Consider the following 17,716-nt stretch of genomic DNA (forward strand, 5'->3'; position numbering starts at 1 on the left):
CCTGCGACCTACCCTCTGATAAAAGCAGAGAGAGGCTTGGAACTGGAAGGCTTTCCAAGCAAAGTGCATTGCTAAGTCATAGGAATCGGCGAGATGATATCTGACTGTTCTGAGGAGGCATTTGGTAAAAACCTGAAACGGAAATGTGTCGCGGTAAACCTTGAGTTCATTATTATCAATACGCGCGGCCAAATGACAAACTGCCCTTGGTTAAACGCGCCTTTTTGCGGCCCAAACGGGAAATGCCAGGGCCTGAAAATGCATTTTTGCCGCCATGATTCTGATTGGCTGCAGAGGTGTCGAACAGCTTTGCTCGGCCAATGAGATCCTAAGGAAACCATTTCAATGCCACAGTCGGCGCGAATTTTTGTGGATGATTTTTTTTTGGCTCTTGTCTCCCCTCAATTTTTGCTCTTGTTTAGCTGATCGTACTGTAGCAACAACTTTCCATACCATAGTTTTATGCTACATCTCTGTTAAACATTTTCATTCATTTCGTAGCATCATTTGCACCCTCACTGCGCTAGGCCGAAAATGATGCTACTCGGGCCACAAATAAACTGCATGCCCTCGGAAAGTCATGTGATTGTCCTATTAACCCAGTCATTTCAAGGAAGCAAAAACCCTCACAGAAAGTCAACCTGGGCCCGGTTGTTCGAAAGCCGATTAACTTAATCCAGGATAAGCGTAAACTTTTGTTTTCATGTTTTCAACTTTTTGGTGAAAGTTTCTTTTCCTTATTTCTGTTTTTGGGTCACCTCGCAGCTCTTACAAGGTCTCACCTGATTGGAGACCACCCTTGAGGTTTAACAAAAGAACAAATAACAGAAACAATGGACCCTAGGCCTAAAACAAAAGGGCCATTGTTTCTGTTATTTGTTCTTTTGTTAAACCTCAAGGGTGGTCTCCAATCAGGTGAGACCTTGTAGGAGCTGCGAGGCTACCGATAGTTTCTACTCCGTCCATTTCAAATTCCTTGTTGCTTTCTATGAATCCAACGCGCGTTTTGCTTCTTGACTTACTACTCCTTAATGAACGCAGCCAGTAGTGTTTGAGCAAAAGATTTTGTTCCAGTTTATTTGGTCTTTCGCCGCGAGACGCAATTCTTAATATCGGTAAGTATACTATCGCGTTACTGTAATCAATTCGAATGTTTTTCTTTTGTTCGCATTCAAAAGATGTATGCCAAATAAAAAGATGTATACCAATGAGGCACGCAATACGGTATAAGGGGCGCTGAAAATTAAAAAGAACATTCAGAGAACCTTAAGTCTGGTGATAAGGACCAGTGATTATTACCTGATAGTGCCTTTCTTGGATATCCTTCGGTTGATCCTTTAGTCCCAAATCGAGATCAAATTTCCTGTTGGCCGGAGGATCAGAAAACGAGGCAACGAGATTTCCCACTGACTGAATGACTCCCATGGCATGGTCCAGAAAACGACAGCTTTCCTGCAAAAACAAATAAGGAAAGACATTTATGCCAGAACGGATTGGCCAGGCGGAAACAAGAACAATCGAAATTTGAAGTTCATTGAAAGGTGCGTTGACAGTTGAAATAGAATTTTATGAGGCGTTACGCTTGGGTAACTTTGCGAAAATCAAGTTGGAATGAACATTATGCAACGGTCCCAGCTCGCGTCACAATGCCCTGCCTCGTCACGCAGAGAACAAGCGCGCGCGCCAAATAGAGACCGGCGTAACTAATCTGAAAATAGATAGGGAGTTTAGGCGCGAGAGGGTTTTCAGCCACAGACGGAAACCGGAAGTGAACCGTTTTCACTAGTCATGACACCAGCACATTTGTATTGCTAAGTATCTTTTACTGTTAAAGAGGATTAAGCAAGCGAGATTCCGTTTTCGTTGACGTTAGCCATTCATGAACGAGTATGAATTTTCTCTTTCTCTGTAACTTGGGCTCAGTTTGGATCAAAGGAGTCAGAAAGAGAAAGACTTAAATGTTTGACGAAAACATCCATAACTTCCGTGATAATTTCAGTCTTGGCACGTTGATATACGCTTCCATTTAAAGGAACTTGAAATAATCGCCGGCAAAATTATTAAAAACACCGCAGCTCTCGACGTCGTGCTTAAAACACCAGCGACCTTCAGAGCATGCGCATTACGTTTAAAGAACGAAAATTATCGAAACGAGCGTGCTGCGGCAGAACTGAGAATTCGCACTCGTAGTCGTCCACGTACTCCAATCTGAAGGTCGCTACCGAGACGACCATCACCGCGGATGCCAAGCACGTTTACCGTAACTGGCCGTAAACCCAACTTGTTTCTGGATATAAAGCTTTCTTTTTCGATTCTTGCTAATTTAGTACATGTCAGGTCAGGGCAAAGTGGTCATTCCACGACTCAGCCCCACTTCCTGGTCTCACGTTGGCTTACTTTAAAATGCCTAGCCTGCGCCACTGGATTCACCGCTCGCAGTTTGTCCCTAGCTACGCAATTGTGCACATCGGCATTAAAATTTGCATTTCCGACATGGGCAAATCATCAGCCAACTGCGGTGGATGTTTGAGGCAAAAAAAAATCTTTACAATTGAAGATTGTCACGTAAACTTCTTTTCCATTTTTACCTAATACTATACAATAATCGAACTATTTTCATTATTTTAGTACCGACAATTTACTCATACTGAGAGAGACTCTATAATCGGGTTCAAATTGCTCGAAGTTATCCTGATGATTAAATGAAAGTACGTCATACACGAAGCAAAGGAATGTCACAAAATGAGATTCCAAAAGTCTGATTTGCAGCTGATGAGAACAGCAACAGCATTGCAATGAACCAATCAGGATTCAAATCATCTCATTTCAAAAGTTTATGCCCACAGCCGCCACAAAGCGCGGGGACACTAGAGTGATCAAGTCACACCCAGCTTTCCCAGTGGCTTTTGACTGGCTTAGAAAGTGACACGAAATGTTTACAAAGAATAACAAAGCAAAACGCAAGTCGCTATGTTTGTTGTAATTAAAAAAGAAATACCTTTGTTAAGCAAGCCATCACAGCGTCCTCATCTCCATAGACGAAAGGCGTCTGCGAGGCCATCTCTACATGATACCCGTGAGGTGCCTGAAGGAGAAACCTCAATACATGGCGCCCTGGCGGCAAATTAAGCACAGAGGCCTTAGTCCCGGTTGTGCAAATTCTCAGGATTGGCTGACCAGTCACCAGACTCTTCCAGGAGTAAGGCTCAGCAACAAGCCTCCCTGGGGTGGGTGGGACGGGTTTATCATCGGCAGCAATAACGTCTTTAGGCTCTAACGGAAAAAAGGTGTGAGAACGAATGAATGCATTAGCACGTCAATCAGATATTAAAGTGCCGCGGATGCCCTAACTTGAGCAATCGACAAACGAAGACTGCAGACCGTTTAACTTTACCAAGAGTTCGCTGTATTTTATTTCATTCAACTGAAAACGAGAAGTTTCAGTTGACTTTTTTTTGCAATGGCGCTCGAGCAATCAGGGCTGATACTGAAGCCTTACTGGCCTCGTCAGAATGTGCAATATCCAGAAGATGTTGTGTTCTGGAATGAGGCCAGTAAGTCAAATTAACATAGACACAGATTATTAAATGGATCCTACTTTAAGGAAGAAGTCTGTAAAAATGGCATGGTGCTGCCATGCATGATCAAGAGTTTGAGTGACAGAAACGATAGTTTATGTTAAGGACGGTGCCTACCAATTCAAAGGTATTTGTGCTCAGGTTTATGATTATGTAGGAAATGTAGATCTTAACAAGTATTATTGAAATCCAAAAAGAAAATTGGGGGTAACCACGCATTTTTCAAAGACAATTGATGAATAATATTTGTAAAAAGCTTTAAAATACAAAGCAATGTATGGCGTCCTTTCTCAAATTGAAGCAGATTATCCCTTAAAAAATGCATGGTTACTCCCACTTTTCTTTTTGGATACCAAGAGTACTTGCTACCATCTACTTTCTCCGGATAGTTTTAAACCGCGCCAAAATATCACTGTATTAGTATGTATCACCGATAGGAAACCCAAGTATCTAGAGATGCGCAGAACGTATGCGCAATAACAATAGTAAGCACCGTCCTTAACATCGTGTTCTTCGCTTGCTCTTCCCTGATGGGTTTAATTTCCGCTCATTTAAACTCCAAAGACTGAGCATTCGCAACAATAATTTTGGGTGGAAAAGATCCCGGAAGTAGTTTCATACAAAATTGAAGGAGAGATGTATGTTCCAGTAAAACACTCCGTGTATCTAGTAAGTATTGATCATCCGTCACACCTGTAAAGACGCTGTTAGACTCCTTTTCTTTATCCCTTTCCTTGATGATCGGTTGCGGAGGATCCAGCCACTTGGACAGCGCGGTGAAGCTGACCACAATCTCGATTGGCTTCAGGCTGTCCACGAACAAGAACGGCGGAGGAGGCTCATGATTTGGATTTTGTGCAATGTGGCCCCCAGAGTAAGGGGAGGGCGTGTATCCAGTGCCCTTACCAGGGCCAGGCGTGGCTGCCGTAACAGATGCTGCTGGAATGAGGCCGGACTTCTTACCAAGATGGCTGGTCATGGCGACATTCTGAAGCATAAGAGGCGGGACCAATCAGTTTTGAAAACAGTGCAGTTTGGAATTGAGTGTCAATAACCCTAAACCAATCACAACCGACATTCATGACCTAATGCGCCAATCAAGACGCAAAGCAAACACATGGTGCCAGCGCTGAGAGCGGATAACTCCCCAGCCGAGAACGTCACAATTTGTTTTTCCTTGCCTCTGGCCGCTCGCGATAATTTCGAGATCTTTATGACAGTGAGTACACGAAGAAATTCAAAATATACGCAGTCGAGAAATTAGTATTTGCTTCTATCTAAGATCAGACAGCTATTCAACAAAAACCAAGGCAGTGATTGGTGCTGCACACTGTTTGCGTTCACCTGAGTAACAGCTGAGCGCGAGCTCTAAAACTATGTTAAAGTTGAAAGATCTGAAATCTGATGGGGATTCTCACAATTGCAAAGAAATTGTCTCACTGAATCACTTATTGAGTTGCTAAGGGAGAACTGAATTAATGTGGTTTGCATTATGTTAATTACAGTGAGGACACGCGAACCATGAACACTTGATATTTGATTGTACATTTTTTTAGTGACTATAGAATGTGGACTCGTCCTTTTGACAAGAGTATTTAATGTTTTTACACTTACAAAATGCTAGACATGTAACAATGTACATCATAAGAAGAGCCTTTATTTCTTAGTCGTCGAAAAAACAGAAATGTACAAAAAATGTCAAGTGTTCACGGTTCAAGTGTCCTTACTGTAATACGACCCGCGACTTTATATTGCTGGTTTTCACTCACGTGATCAACAGCCATGTTTTTCAACGAAAACAAAAGGAAGCGTTTGCATAATAATAGAGTTAAATTCCCGGAGGATTTGTTCGGGGCACCAACATGGCCGCCTTTTCTTTGTTTAGGGGCACCAACATGGCGGTCGTGACGTCATGTGAAAACCGAGAATTGATTTCTTTAATTTCCACATTAATTAATTAATTAATTAATTAACTCTTTGACAACGTGCAGTATACAAGTTTCTCTTTTTAAGTTTGGGAGAAGTGATCCTCGTACTTATCAGGACAACGTAAGCAATGGTCTCTTTTTGGCAATTGAAAAATTCAGGCGGCTTCATCGGGATTTCGCCGCAACCCACGACCTGTGCGATGCCGGTGCAATGCTCTACCAATTGAGCTATGAAGCCATTCAGTCGGCTGATTCAGTCGGGAGCAGGTCAATTTGTTGGGCCCAACAACTGACCAGAAATTTGGCTTGCTCCCAAAACAAGTGGCTTTAATTGAGGAGGGAGAAAGTGATTTACAAGTGGTGAGCAGCGAGAATACATGACAAGAAATTCAAAGCGGTTTTTTTTTTTATAACGGAAAACCCGCTCCGGAAACACAAATGAAAAGTTCGTTCCCACTGGAACTTTTTCGAAGGGATAACTTCCGACACATTCCTCTTCTCTGAACTTGTGAAGTTCTGCAGTGTTTCAATTGCGAAAAATTTGATAAGCCACCCGCCGGTGTTCTTTAAAGCGCACTGGATAAAAGCAGATGATCATAGATTTGTCACTCATCACCCTTGTGTGCTCGCTCGTTTGCTCGCTCACCACTAGCAAAAATCCAGTGAGGAGAAAAGTGACGGTGATTAACACGGTGAATTCACAGATACTAACGACATTTCACTGTTCCGTCTTTTAATTCTACGTCCCATTATAGACGACATCTTCCTATCAGATGCCACGCAAGTACCATGCTGAACACTGAGTGCAATGAACACCCAACCCTGATGAAGTTTAATGATGGTTAGTACTAATGAATATTTTACGCATTTCGCCTATTTAATGTCTTATTATATAAATACCAATGAAATGCCAGTTGAGCCGTTGTTGAAGGCGATTGTTTCAGCGGCACACTTGAAATTATCACAAGAAGAATATTTTTTAACTGTTATGCGCGATATCTTTCAACACTCGATGAGAAATTTCGTCTTTCCGCGCGGCCATTATGTAATATCCTCTATCAATTTATCCAGTTTAATATTGACTGCCAAACTGACGCGTTCTTCAACCATTTTGAGCTTGCTCCAGAGAATAGGTGTGGAAAGAGGAAAATAAATAAAATGAAGGAATCTAAGAAAATAATAAAAGTTGAGTGCTTGCAAATGACAGAAAGACTAGAAGCAATACAAATTAGATTAGATGACGAGGAAAGGAAGATTAACAGAATTATACCTCTTCAAGACTCGTGTAAGTTATTTCCTCTGAAGTAAGAGATGATATAATAGAAGGACAGCACTTGAGAGAAAGAGGAGATACACAAGACCATGAGAATGTAGCTAGAAAATCACCAAAGAAAGTTAACCTGCCGGGCTCTACAACCGATGACGTCTGGTCCTCCACCATGCACACTTCGAGAAGTTGAAAGTAAGATCAAGTCTTTAAATGTCTCTATAGTAAGGACAGTAATTCACTGCATATAGTATTAGTATATTTAAGAATTGGTTCATGCTTAGCGTGCGTATATCGAATTAGGGATGCACGCGGGAAGTTTGGAAAGCACTCAAGAAGCGTAAGAGTGGATTGTTGAGAAGGTATCCGGATGTTTCGCCCCAAACCCTATTCGTCCGATGATATTTAATCGCCTTAAATTGGTGCACAACACTGAATAATCATAACGTGAAACCAATAAATAAAGGAGAATTTAACTGTACCTAGCATGCAAACAGGCTTTTCTTTGTTCAACGGGTAAAATCAAACCTGAACAAAATGAATAAGGAATCTTTCGTGAGCGAAAAATTAATAAGCGACATTCACGTTCCTTGGCCTAAGGTTGTTAGTATCATTGATTGGTATCCTCGGGCGAATCGTCTTTCGCTTAGGGCGAATCTCCGTCAAGCGAACAGGCTTTCGCGCGAATCAACCGTGATTCGTTGAGAATGATGTTCACATTGCCGTGCAAAGTGCAGTTGCTAAAGACGGACTCCAGGAAACGTGCAGTTTTCTCACTGCACCAAGCTAAATTCAGAAAGGAAATACGGTAATACCGTTTAGTTTATACATGTAGGTAATGCGTGATTGATGTTTTTGACCATGTTTCAGTGTAGCTGTAATTTTTAAAAGTGATATTCGCATTGAAACGTTTCGCGTTTGCGATAGTTTCTTTGATTTTGTAATTAACTTGTTTTCGGCAGGTTGAAAAAATGTAATAAAAAACAACAATAACAACAGAAATTTCTACCTTTGAAAGTTACCCGGCAAACGTCACTACCTTGTGGCCTTTTTAGTTCTTGTTGAGCGCCTTTCAACTTAAACAGTTATAGTGGCCCCTATATACAAGTAGTTTTCGTTTTTATCTCAGTCTTTAAACAACTAGAAAACACAGCAAATCCATGCATTGTACAATCGTCATTCAAAACTTGAAGTTCACAGAGAAACAAATGGAGGAAAGGAAAAACCACCTTCCAGGAGAGGAAAGAATCTAAACTAGAATGACTTGCAAATGTTGATTGATAATGACGGGCTATTTGTTACCTTCAACTCTGAGTTTCCTTTGGAATAACTGTAAGTGTTTGGTTTGTGAAATATATACAAATGCCTGAAACAGAAAAGAAGAACAGAGATGGTCATTGGCGAGAAATCCGATCTGTCATTTCACCTTTTCATGTAAGCTCTCGGGTAATTCCTCACCCAGGAAGGGGGGGGGGGGGGGGCCTCCCGTATGAAACAGACGGCGATGCTCGTCGTCTCGCTTAGGGGTGTAAATTTTGGACTTTGGTCTCGCTTAGGATGTTCCGGGCAAAGCGCCAATATTTTAAGCCGCCAAGGCAGGAGCCCAGGGGCTCCTGGCCAAGGTCAATATTTGCTTTGAGCCACGCCCAGATTGGTCTCCTTTAGGGGTCACAAAAAGCTTGAGCCACGCCCAGATGGTCTCCTTTAGGGGTTAAATTCAAAATTTCCGACGAGCATCCCCTTATTTTCCACCCCCCCCCCCCCCCCCCCGGATTCCTCAGTGCGGCTCGCTCAAGTGCTTTTGGTATGTACGTACTTTTCTCTGGATTCTGTCACTAAAAGCTACAACAAACAGCTTACTAACCAGCTCTGAAACATTCAACTAAACTGAGACAGTCATTAAGGAAGCAGCAAGCGCTATTTTACCACTGAGGCCCGTTTTAAACGTCGCCTTTCACATGTGCTGAATCTAATGCAAATGAGCGAAAACAATATACTTTTCTCATTTGCATTACAGATTCGGCAGATGTGAAATGCGACGATTAAAACGGGCTATTTTAAGACTCTTGTTTTTGTAATCTGGCCGGGGTCTCACCTCACAACATGGGCCCAGTTATTTTGTGCTGCAGGCCCTAGTTTTTCAAACGATGGATAGCGCTATCTACCGGATAAATCGCTATCCAGGGGATAAACAATAGCAAAACCAATTGCGCTAACCAATGGATAGTAATTTATCCGGTGGATAGAGTTATCCACCTTTTGAACAACTGGGTCCAGAAGTTCAGCATTCTTCCAACTGGGCTTACCGGTTGGTAGTAAAAGGGACCTGACGCTTTTTAGAAAAACGACGCCTTCGAGAAAATCAAGAACGACACTAGAAAAATGCATGTAAAGTGCAAACCAAATGTCCAAGAACAATACTTGCGTAGATGGCTTTAGTGTAAAGAATATGGAGTGTCTCAGTGCAGTCTCACTGAATATGGGAATGTGCAGTGTCTCCAAGAGCATTTGAAAACAATAGTTTATGCAAAATTTGGGGGGCAAACAAAGTGTATTATGGGGAATTCGAAAATAGAGAATAACAATAGGTGCAAAATGTGATTCCTCCTTTGCGAACGAAATCCTAAGTTCTTTACACTTATCACTGTTCAGTTTGACTCTATTATCTGAGGACCACTTTGCTACATTAACTGCAATTTGTTGGGCGTCATATCATCAACATATTTCCATATATGGGTTATACCGTTGTCAATTGCTAGATCATTGATGAGAACAAGAAACAACCACGGTCCTAATTTCGCCCCTGAGGGACACCGGATGGAACTGAGCCCCACTCAGAGTAACATCCCTCAGAGAGTTTGATTCTCTGGAAACGATCAGAGAGAAAGTCGATTATCCAATTAATTATTCTTGTTGGTACACTAAGCTTACATAACATATTTACAAGGATCTTATGGTCAATAAGATCAAAAGCTTTTTGGTAATCAAAGAGAGTCACTCTAACGGTTGCGCCATTTCCATCTGTTTCCTTGGACCAATGATGAACAATGTGAATAAGTGCTTGGGTGGTAGGTGATTTTGGAACTGCACCATACTGGTTTGGGAACTACCACACCCTTGTCATATCCAAACGGTTGAAATAGTCACGAAGCGATTAAAATAACACGAATTTATATTTTGAGATGACGTTCTCGTTGCCGTCGCCGTTGTCGTTGCTTAAGCTCCCTACTTCCAATTAATAACTGCGACTGAGAACAATGTTCTCGCTTTTGAAGTTTCCGGGTTTTTGGCATTACCAGTCCCCACAATTAACTTTGATAACGACGCCCTGTTGCCCTCTTACCTAAAGCACTTGCAGAAATCATCATAATCCATCCAAATTTTCTTTTCCTTGTTTGACTCCTCTTTTTCCTTATCAGCTTCATCCGTCTTGTCACCTTCCGTTTTTTCGTCATTGATCTCTCTCTCTGTGGCATCACCTGGCGTCTTGTCACCCTCAGCAAAAGAGCTACCTGGCACATCGAGTGATGGAATTTCATCTTCAAGAATGGTCTCAACTTTGTGTGACGAGTCCCTTTCTAAATCAGTTTTTCCAGTTTTCTCCACCCTGGACACCCGTCTTAATTCAGGAGGAGCTGTGAAGCACAACATGATATGTTTAGTGGGCACCCTGTGTCTCAGGTTATCAGACCCAAGCATCACCAATAATAAAACAAAAAAATACTAGCGCAATTCTCCCAAGAAACGTTTGCGCCCTTTTTGTTAATTTTGCAGAAGATTAAAAGGATTAAGGCTAAAATTAATTTAGCGTATTTCCTGTTGTCTAAAATTTTTGATTAATTATTTCTTTGATAAGGCAAAGGACGTTAAGCACCTTTTCTTGCTCAAAAACTGCCCGCATCTTTGCAAAGAGATAAAACAGCACCTAAAAGTCACTAAGCACGTTTTGCCCAGGGTTGTTAGTATATACTTTACAAAATTTAGAATCCTTAGTAAATTGACCAAAGTTGCTTTTATTTGTTTCTTGAATTTCCGTAGATTAATTAATTGACAATACACAAGGGAGTTTTTTTCTTTCAAAGTTGTACACATATCCAGGATCCTTGCACCCTTTTAGATTTACAAAAAATAATCCGGCAAATCTTTTAAAGTGTAGGCACATAATCTGTAGTGGACGAACAAACATACCAGCGAATAATTTGATTTGTGATAATAAAATGTAATAAAAATAAATTGCTATTTTGCCAGCACATATCAGAGGCCTGGTAAGCCGTGTTAGGTGCGCAGTGGTTTGTGGGATTTAGGATTGTACTTTGCGGGCTTTAGTAGGCTTAGTCATTCTACGGTCAGCCATCGCCACATGCACAAGTCCAGTTTCGTTTATCGTTTTATGCCTTCGTTAGGCTGTAAATAGACCGTATTCATAAATTGCTGCCAATTTATAATTCTTTTGTCGAAGTGCAAATTAGCCTACCAAGCCTCGATACCATACAGTGAATTGAAAAGAATTCTTGCTCTAAAATGAGGCTTGGTAGGGTAATTTGCACGTGGACAAAAGAATTATAAATGTGACCGCCATTTATGAATAAGGTCTATGATAGCGTTCTTTTACATTTGAAAAGTAATAGTGTTTTTTGTAAGAATACCCTAGAAACCCGAGGGTCGCACCACTGCCTGTCGGGGCTACACGTTCCCTGGTTTTTTCCACCTGCTGGTTTTTAGGGGTTTTCGTGACCGGCTCTGGTGCATAGCTCTTCCTTTTATAATAGCGTTGATACAGAAATGTTTTTTTTGTGCCCATTCCAATGTTAAATAAATAGCACCGAGGCTTGGCTGGCCAACGCGCTCATATATCATCTAGCTTGAGTGTCCGGTTGAGTAGTGGAGGCAAAATAGTTCTGTAAGTCCAAGAGCCTCTCACTTGCAAATGCATTAAAGGAGATAGTGGTAGCCTGGCCTCGAAAGTACGATGGTTTTGACCGCGAGTGGCCCGCGACTGGCAGTTTTGAAATCTTTCCACTCAACGAAGCAACTATCAATTTACTCCCGCATGTTTAAATAACTTTGCAATAAAATATTCCACCAGCTACGCAGGCTAAGATAGTAAATGTTAACCACACTAAATGAACATGACGATAGCAACAATCTGTTTCGCATCTTACTTTTTAGCGCCATGTCAGCACCTGGCCTTTCCATCCTGGACATTCTCCGACCCTTGGGTGAAGCCACGCCCGACTTATTTGGCTTATCCACGACGCTCAGCTTGCTTCCTACTCTACTCTTGTCGACCTTATCACCAGTTTTGGATGGCTTCTCTTTTTCTCCCCTTTCTCCCTTTGCCGACTTCTCTCTGTCTTTTGTCTTTGATGAATCTTTAGTGATAGATCGCTCTCGAAGGCTTTCTCGGCTGTCTTTGCCTTCTTTTAAAGTTTCTTTTTCTTTGTCATTCTCAGACTTGGTCTCTTCGCCCTCTTGTCTTGGAGACTGGGTCTTGGGTTTTTTCATCGTGTTTGAAAACGAAATAAATAAATTCAAAATCGAGATACCTGTAGTTTGGTTAGCAAATAGATTATATGATAGAAATGTATATTTCAGGTGCAGGTTATGGTAGTCTCCTTCGCAGCCGTTGTTAGGGTCGTCACGCAACGCTCCTCCCTACTGACGCCGTTAATGGGGAGGAACGTTGCGTGACGACCCTAATAACGGCTGCGAAGAAGACTAGGGTTGTAGAGGAAAGATAGAAGTGATCCTAGCACTTAACTGGAAAGTTGACCTGTTCCCGATTGAGTGACTTCAAGCTCAGCTGGTAGAGCATTGCACCGGCATCGCAGAGGTCATTAGTTCTAATCCCGTGGAAGCCGGCTGAATTTTTCAGGCGTCTATAAAGCGACAATTGCTTCAATTCTCCAGCTAAGTGAGAGGATAACTGACCCATGCATGATTGTGTCTCTTTTTACGTGGGGAGATTTATGTTAACAAGAAAACACATTCAAAGTTTAAAGGTTTAGTTTAAACTAAGCCTGATTTCAATTGGATACCTCTTTTCCAGCTGCTGGATCTTCATTCACTCCATCTTTTTTCTCGCCAGATGCAGTCATGAGACCTTCTTCCTGATCCTGTCCACCATCCTTCTTTTCTCCGCTATCTCCTTCCTCCTGTATTCCACCCATCGGTTTCTCGGGACGAAATTTAAGCCATCTTACAGGCGTCCTACAGATTGCAAACATCTTCAACCGTGTTTCCTGCCGTTTTGCGTGCAAAACTATTGGAAGCTTTGAGATTTTTCTTCTTGAGCAAAACCTTTCCATTCTGCTTTTCAATGCCAACAGACACATGGGAAATTACAGCCTCTGAATTTTGATACCAGCTTTATTGGGAATTTAACACCACTTCCACTGTCTTTCTTTCAACTGTTTTAACTCATTTGAACCTATGACATCACTAGTTTGTTCATCGCTATTGCTGACTTAAAGAGTAGGTGCCACTATGATCATAAATTCTGTTATCTGATAATGATACTGATTGACACAACCTGTAGAGACACTGCTTGTCAATCTGGGAATCGTGGCTTGAATTTTTCTGAAGTCTCAATAACCCATTGACCCCCTGGGAGTGAGACTTCATAAAGTGCCCATAACCCCAAAGGGTTTTTTCCGCTAAAATGAATCTTTGCACCGGTTCGAAACGCATTGCGGCCATTTTTTCCTGTTTTGACCCCACAAACTGATTTACATTGCATTAACTCTTTGTAAAAATGCATGCAAAGTAGATTGTGACATCAAAACAGGAATGGACCCACTCCCCTTCTGACTCGGTCGTGAACAAAAGATGCTTGGATTTTCGCAACTTTCCAAGCCTATAAAATGGCAGGATTTGTTAGAAAAAGGAAGGAGGTGGGAGTTTGGGGTTAGAGTTAGGGGGGGGGGGGGGGTCAGGAGTCAATGGGTTGAAGACCTAAGCTAATCTTCCTTTTGTTTGAACAAAATTTTCCTGTATAACCAATCATTGGTTCATCAACCCTAAGAACCATGACACCTTAAGTAAGAACAAACTATGTGATTTGTGATTTTAGTTGACTAATGAGTGGTGTAATCAATTTGGCCATACCTTGCTCTGCTGACAGGAATCGGACTGACTTTATGGTTAAGGAATGGCGACATGACTTCCAGAAACTGGGGATCCTTTGGGGGCTCTGCAGGAGTCAGCACAGGCTCTACAGGTTGCTTCTTTTTCTTTTGCCGTATGAGCTTCCAGCGGGGGATCTGCACAGGAGGAGGAGGGGGTACCAAGGGGCAGTCTCTAATTGTTGTCAACATGATGGGGTGGGGGTGGTTGTGAGACAATCCAGCCTGGCGAAGTTTCTCTGATGCATCTGCCTACAACAGGGTCAAAACGAGACATCCAATTGATTTTCTAAAAAATGGAAGAGTTATTATGATCATAATCCAAATAGTAATTCAGGGTGGTCTAGGCTTTGTGCACCAGATAAATACGAGTTGGGCACCTGGAGAATTCAATTTCCGAACATAGCCGGGAAGATCAAGTGAATCAAGTTGTTTATTTCACAGTTCAAATACCATTATGATCTATCTTTTTAGAGGTTCTTCAGTAAAGAGATTCATACAGATTCCATCGCTTTCCATTGACGTCGAGTTCGAATGTACCGTGGGAACCAAAGATTCTCATTGGTAGCTTATGTCACGCATCAATTGATTTCAGCATCCATGGTTTTGGGTCAAGAAGTTCAATTATGGAAGCCAAAACGCAGTTTGGCTGTTGGCGCTTGAAGTTGAGATTCTGCAGAATTATAAATGCAGTATGGCATTTGGGAGATTTTCTTTCACGCAACCCAGTGTCCCAGCAATGGTGAGGAAAATCAAGGCTATTGTTTTCCACAGATGCTCCATACCAAGGTTTTGTATCGACCAACTTTTTCTCTATTATAATATTTCCCTCAAACATTGGCGTCCCCAGGAAAAGTGATGACTACTAACTATTGAAATGGTTTCTGCTTTTTTGTCAACCACAATACTGTCTGGGTGGCAGTGGTGAATGACATGACTGTTAATTATTACCCCTGGCCGTATTGAATGTTATAAGAATGCTTTTACGCAATTGACGAAAAGAGATGATTCTCAACCCCTACATCCCTAAAATGTCCCCTGAAAACAAGTAAAATCATCTGGCATTAGCCAGAGTAAAATCTGTCTTTGGAGGGAGTTAATTGGTTAAAGGGGACAGTTTTGGAGTGGATGAAGATGTTGGTAACCCTTCTAGATTCCTGAACTGGGCATCGTTGAATAGTCTGGCATTAGACAGAGTAAATTTTATAAATGCCACCCTTTGAGCGGAATGGGTTGAGGAGTAAAGTAAAATTATTTACTCTACTCACCATTTCTTTAAGTACAGAATGCCTCATGGGTGTATTGGGTGGATGCAAGTAGCTAGCAAAGATGACAAACTCTGGCTCCTTTGGTACTTCTACAGAATTTGCTGCTGGGGTGGCTACGAGAAAATAACAGAGAAAAAGATTGAAGTAATGCATTATGTGAACCCTTGCTCAAAGTAAACAAATTATTTTTTGTTCTAACAAAGTCGCTGCTTTATTCCAGTCATCAATTATGTAATTATTTCTGTTATCTGTCAGCTTATACTTCACAAGCTGGATACAATGTAAATATTGACTAGTTTTTTAGTCATTGACTGTAATGTGATGTGAAATTTACTTGTCATGCTTAATAACATACATGCAGCGGACAAAATTACTAAATGCCGATTGGCTGGGCAAAATTACTTTGATTGTTTTCACGTAGTCAGTGTAATTGTATTTTTTAGCAAGGCTGGTTTTCTTACTTTGGTGTTGTTGTAAATAAAATTTCATTCAGTCAATCAGTGCATTTTACAGTTCATTGACATCCATTCAACCCTGAATTAGCTTCCTACAAAATTGGGCAATGGTGTGCATCTTTGACCTTCTTAATAAAAGAAAATTTGCCCTTAATTATGTCCAGTAATCACATGTGGCCAAGTGAAATTAAGGATCAATAATTATCTGCATGACTTGGGCAATTTCTGCAACTTTTTGAAACTTCTGAAAATGCCTGTGATATTGCCCCCATTCCAATATTACCAAATAGTACTCAAATTAAGAAATTATGCAGCTGCTCTTACATGTACCTCCTTTGTCCTTATCCTTATCTTTCCCTTTGTCCAATCCAAGCATTTTGTCGGACTTCATAGATTTGCGATCTTTGTCCTTCTCATCTTTCTTCTTGCCCTCTGTACTGGGCTGTTTCTTTTCTTCTGGAGGAGGAGTGTTTTCCAGCTTCCACCGTGGCAAAACTTGCAGAAGAAGCTTCCATATTTCACTGATATGACCACACCTTTAATCAAAGACATAAGATCAAGATTAAAAGTTATGATCAAAACTGCATGTTTAAATATCTTTGAACTATTCTTTTTGAATGACACACTATCTATTTCTAACCTTAGGGGGATTATCTCTGGCAACCACCCGGTCAGCGCATGAACAACAGTGAAGTCACCAAACTCACTTGCATTGTAGCCACCGGCATAACTGTCAAGGTAAAGAAGGAAGCAAGATGTTTGTTATAAACAGAAAATGTGATCAGCTTGATGAAAGGCAACATCACTATCGTAATGATTACAATGACCATCAACCCCTTGGTCGTTATAATCATTATTGCCCTAGTGAATGTTGTTGTCTATGATGGTGATGCTAGTGATGATGAGGAATCCTCGTCATCACCATCATCATCATTAACATTTTTAACCTCTGATACCTCTGCTCAGATTCAGTTTCCTTGTGCAACATCCTCCTACACTTCTGTGTAGTTAATTGCTGCATGTAGAGATGCGTGAAAAATGAGACGTAGATTTATCAAGGGGATCTTCTGAAATGCTACTGCAATATTCTGAGTTATTACATGACTGTGTATGATGGGTAAGCTAGTTTTCTGTTACATAATTGGAAGGAACCTTAGGCTCCAAATGATACACAAAGGTAACGGGCATTACTTAAGACAATATATCACCCATATTTTAGAGACTGTAAATACAACCCTTTAATATCAGTTGGCACAGTCAAGCTTAGCCATGTTGTACATTTACGCTCCAAATGATACACAAAGGTAATGGGCATTACATAAGAAAATATATCACCCATATTTTAGAGACTGTAAATACAACCCTTTAATATCAGTTGGCACAGTCAAGCTTAGCCATGTTGTACATGTACCATATTTACTCGTGTATAAGATGATCCCGTGTATAAGTCGACCCCCCATTTTTGATGGCAAAAAAGCAATTTCTTAATTTCTTTGTTAAATGCTCATGGGATACCAATCTTGTATTCTTTGATTTCTTGAACTGTGAACTGTAGTTTGAAATGGTTGAAATCAACTTAAGGTTGAATCTTCAGTATCGTCCTGAGGAGCATGGAAGCTAGCCTAGGATAAGTTAGAATAACAAAGTGCCTTCTGCAAAATTCTACACTGCATGACTTACTCTAATGAAGCTACTTTTATAAGAGCTTTAGAAAGCAGCATAGGCCACAGTTCATTTTCATTTGGTGTGGCAGGTAAGAGAAGTTTTCCTTCCTCATCAAATGGCATCCAGTCATCAACTGTTACTTTCCGCCAAGCACCCTGAACAACAATCAACAATTGAAAGCCATTAGTAAACATGTCAAAGAAAAAAAGAATACTGTAAACAGCATCTGAAAAGCTGTAAGTAAAACCATGTAAAATTATAAATTTTGGGAATGCTTAAGTACCAACAGCTGACGAAAAGAGTTGGCTATATACTTCACTCAGTAAAGTTGGCTACTTTTTTCCCTAAATTAAAAAAAATTAAAAAGGCAGTTTCTTTTAACCTGAAATTAAAAGTTGTTTGCACAAGCCAGGACAACACGAACTTGTCTA

General features: G+C 41.0%; 1 protein-coding gene across 5 annotated transcripts in view; it reads right to left on the bottom strand.

Moving 5' to 3' along the window:
- The window catches only part of LOC137996751 (androglobin-like), a 41,946-nt gene that overhangs the window by 17,423 nt on the left and 6,807 nt on the right, over positions 1 to 17,716 (bottom strand). For 3 of the 5 annotated variants that reach the window (XM_068842311.1, XM_068842312.1, XM_068842315.1), the window contains exons 7-19: positions 17,301 to 17,440; positions 16,261 to 16,350; positions 15,945 to 16,156; positions 15,166 to 15,278; positions 13,881 to 14,149; positions 12,812 to 12,983; positions 11,936 to 12,263; positions 10,117 to 10,408; positions 8,076 to 8,139; positions 4,272 to 4,566; positions 2,999 to 3,273; positions 1,300 to 1,452; positions 1 to 132 (exon numbers count right to left, since the gene is read on the bottom strand). The exon at positions 1 to 132 is cut by the window's left edge and continues 187 nt beyond it. In XM_068842311.1, coding sequence (XP_068698412.1) covers positions 1 to 132; positions 1,300 to 1,452; positions 2,999 to 3,273; positions 4,272 to 4,566; positions 8,076 to 8,139; positions 10,117 to 10,408; positions 11,936 to 12,263; positions 12,812 to 12,983; positions 13,881 to 14,149; positions 15,166 to 15,278; positions 15,945 to 16,156; positions 16,261 to 16,350; positions 17,301 to 17,440 — 2,535 coding nt within the window. The remainder of the gene's footprint in view (positions 133 to 1,299; positions 1,453 to 2,998; positions 3,274 to 4,271; positions 4,567 to 8,075; positions 8,140 to 10,116; positions 10,409 to 11,935; positions 12,264 to 12,811; positions 12,984 to 13,880; positions 14,150 to 15,165; positions 15,279 to 15,944; positions 16,157 to 16,260; positions 16,351 to 17,300; positions 17,441 to 17,716) is intronic. The other 2 variants (XM_068842314.1, XM_068842313.1) reach the window with 1 other exon arrangement.

This window comes from Montipora foliosa, chromosome 3, assembly GCF_036669935.1.
Source record: "Montipora foliosa isolate CH-2021 chromosome 3, ASM3666993v2, whole genome shotgun sequence".
NCBI classification, from domain to species: domain Eukaryota; kingdom Metazoa; phylum Cnidaria; class Anthozoa; order Scleractinia; family Acroporidae; genus Montipora; species Montipora foliosa.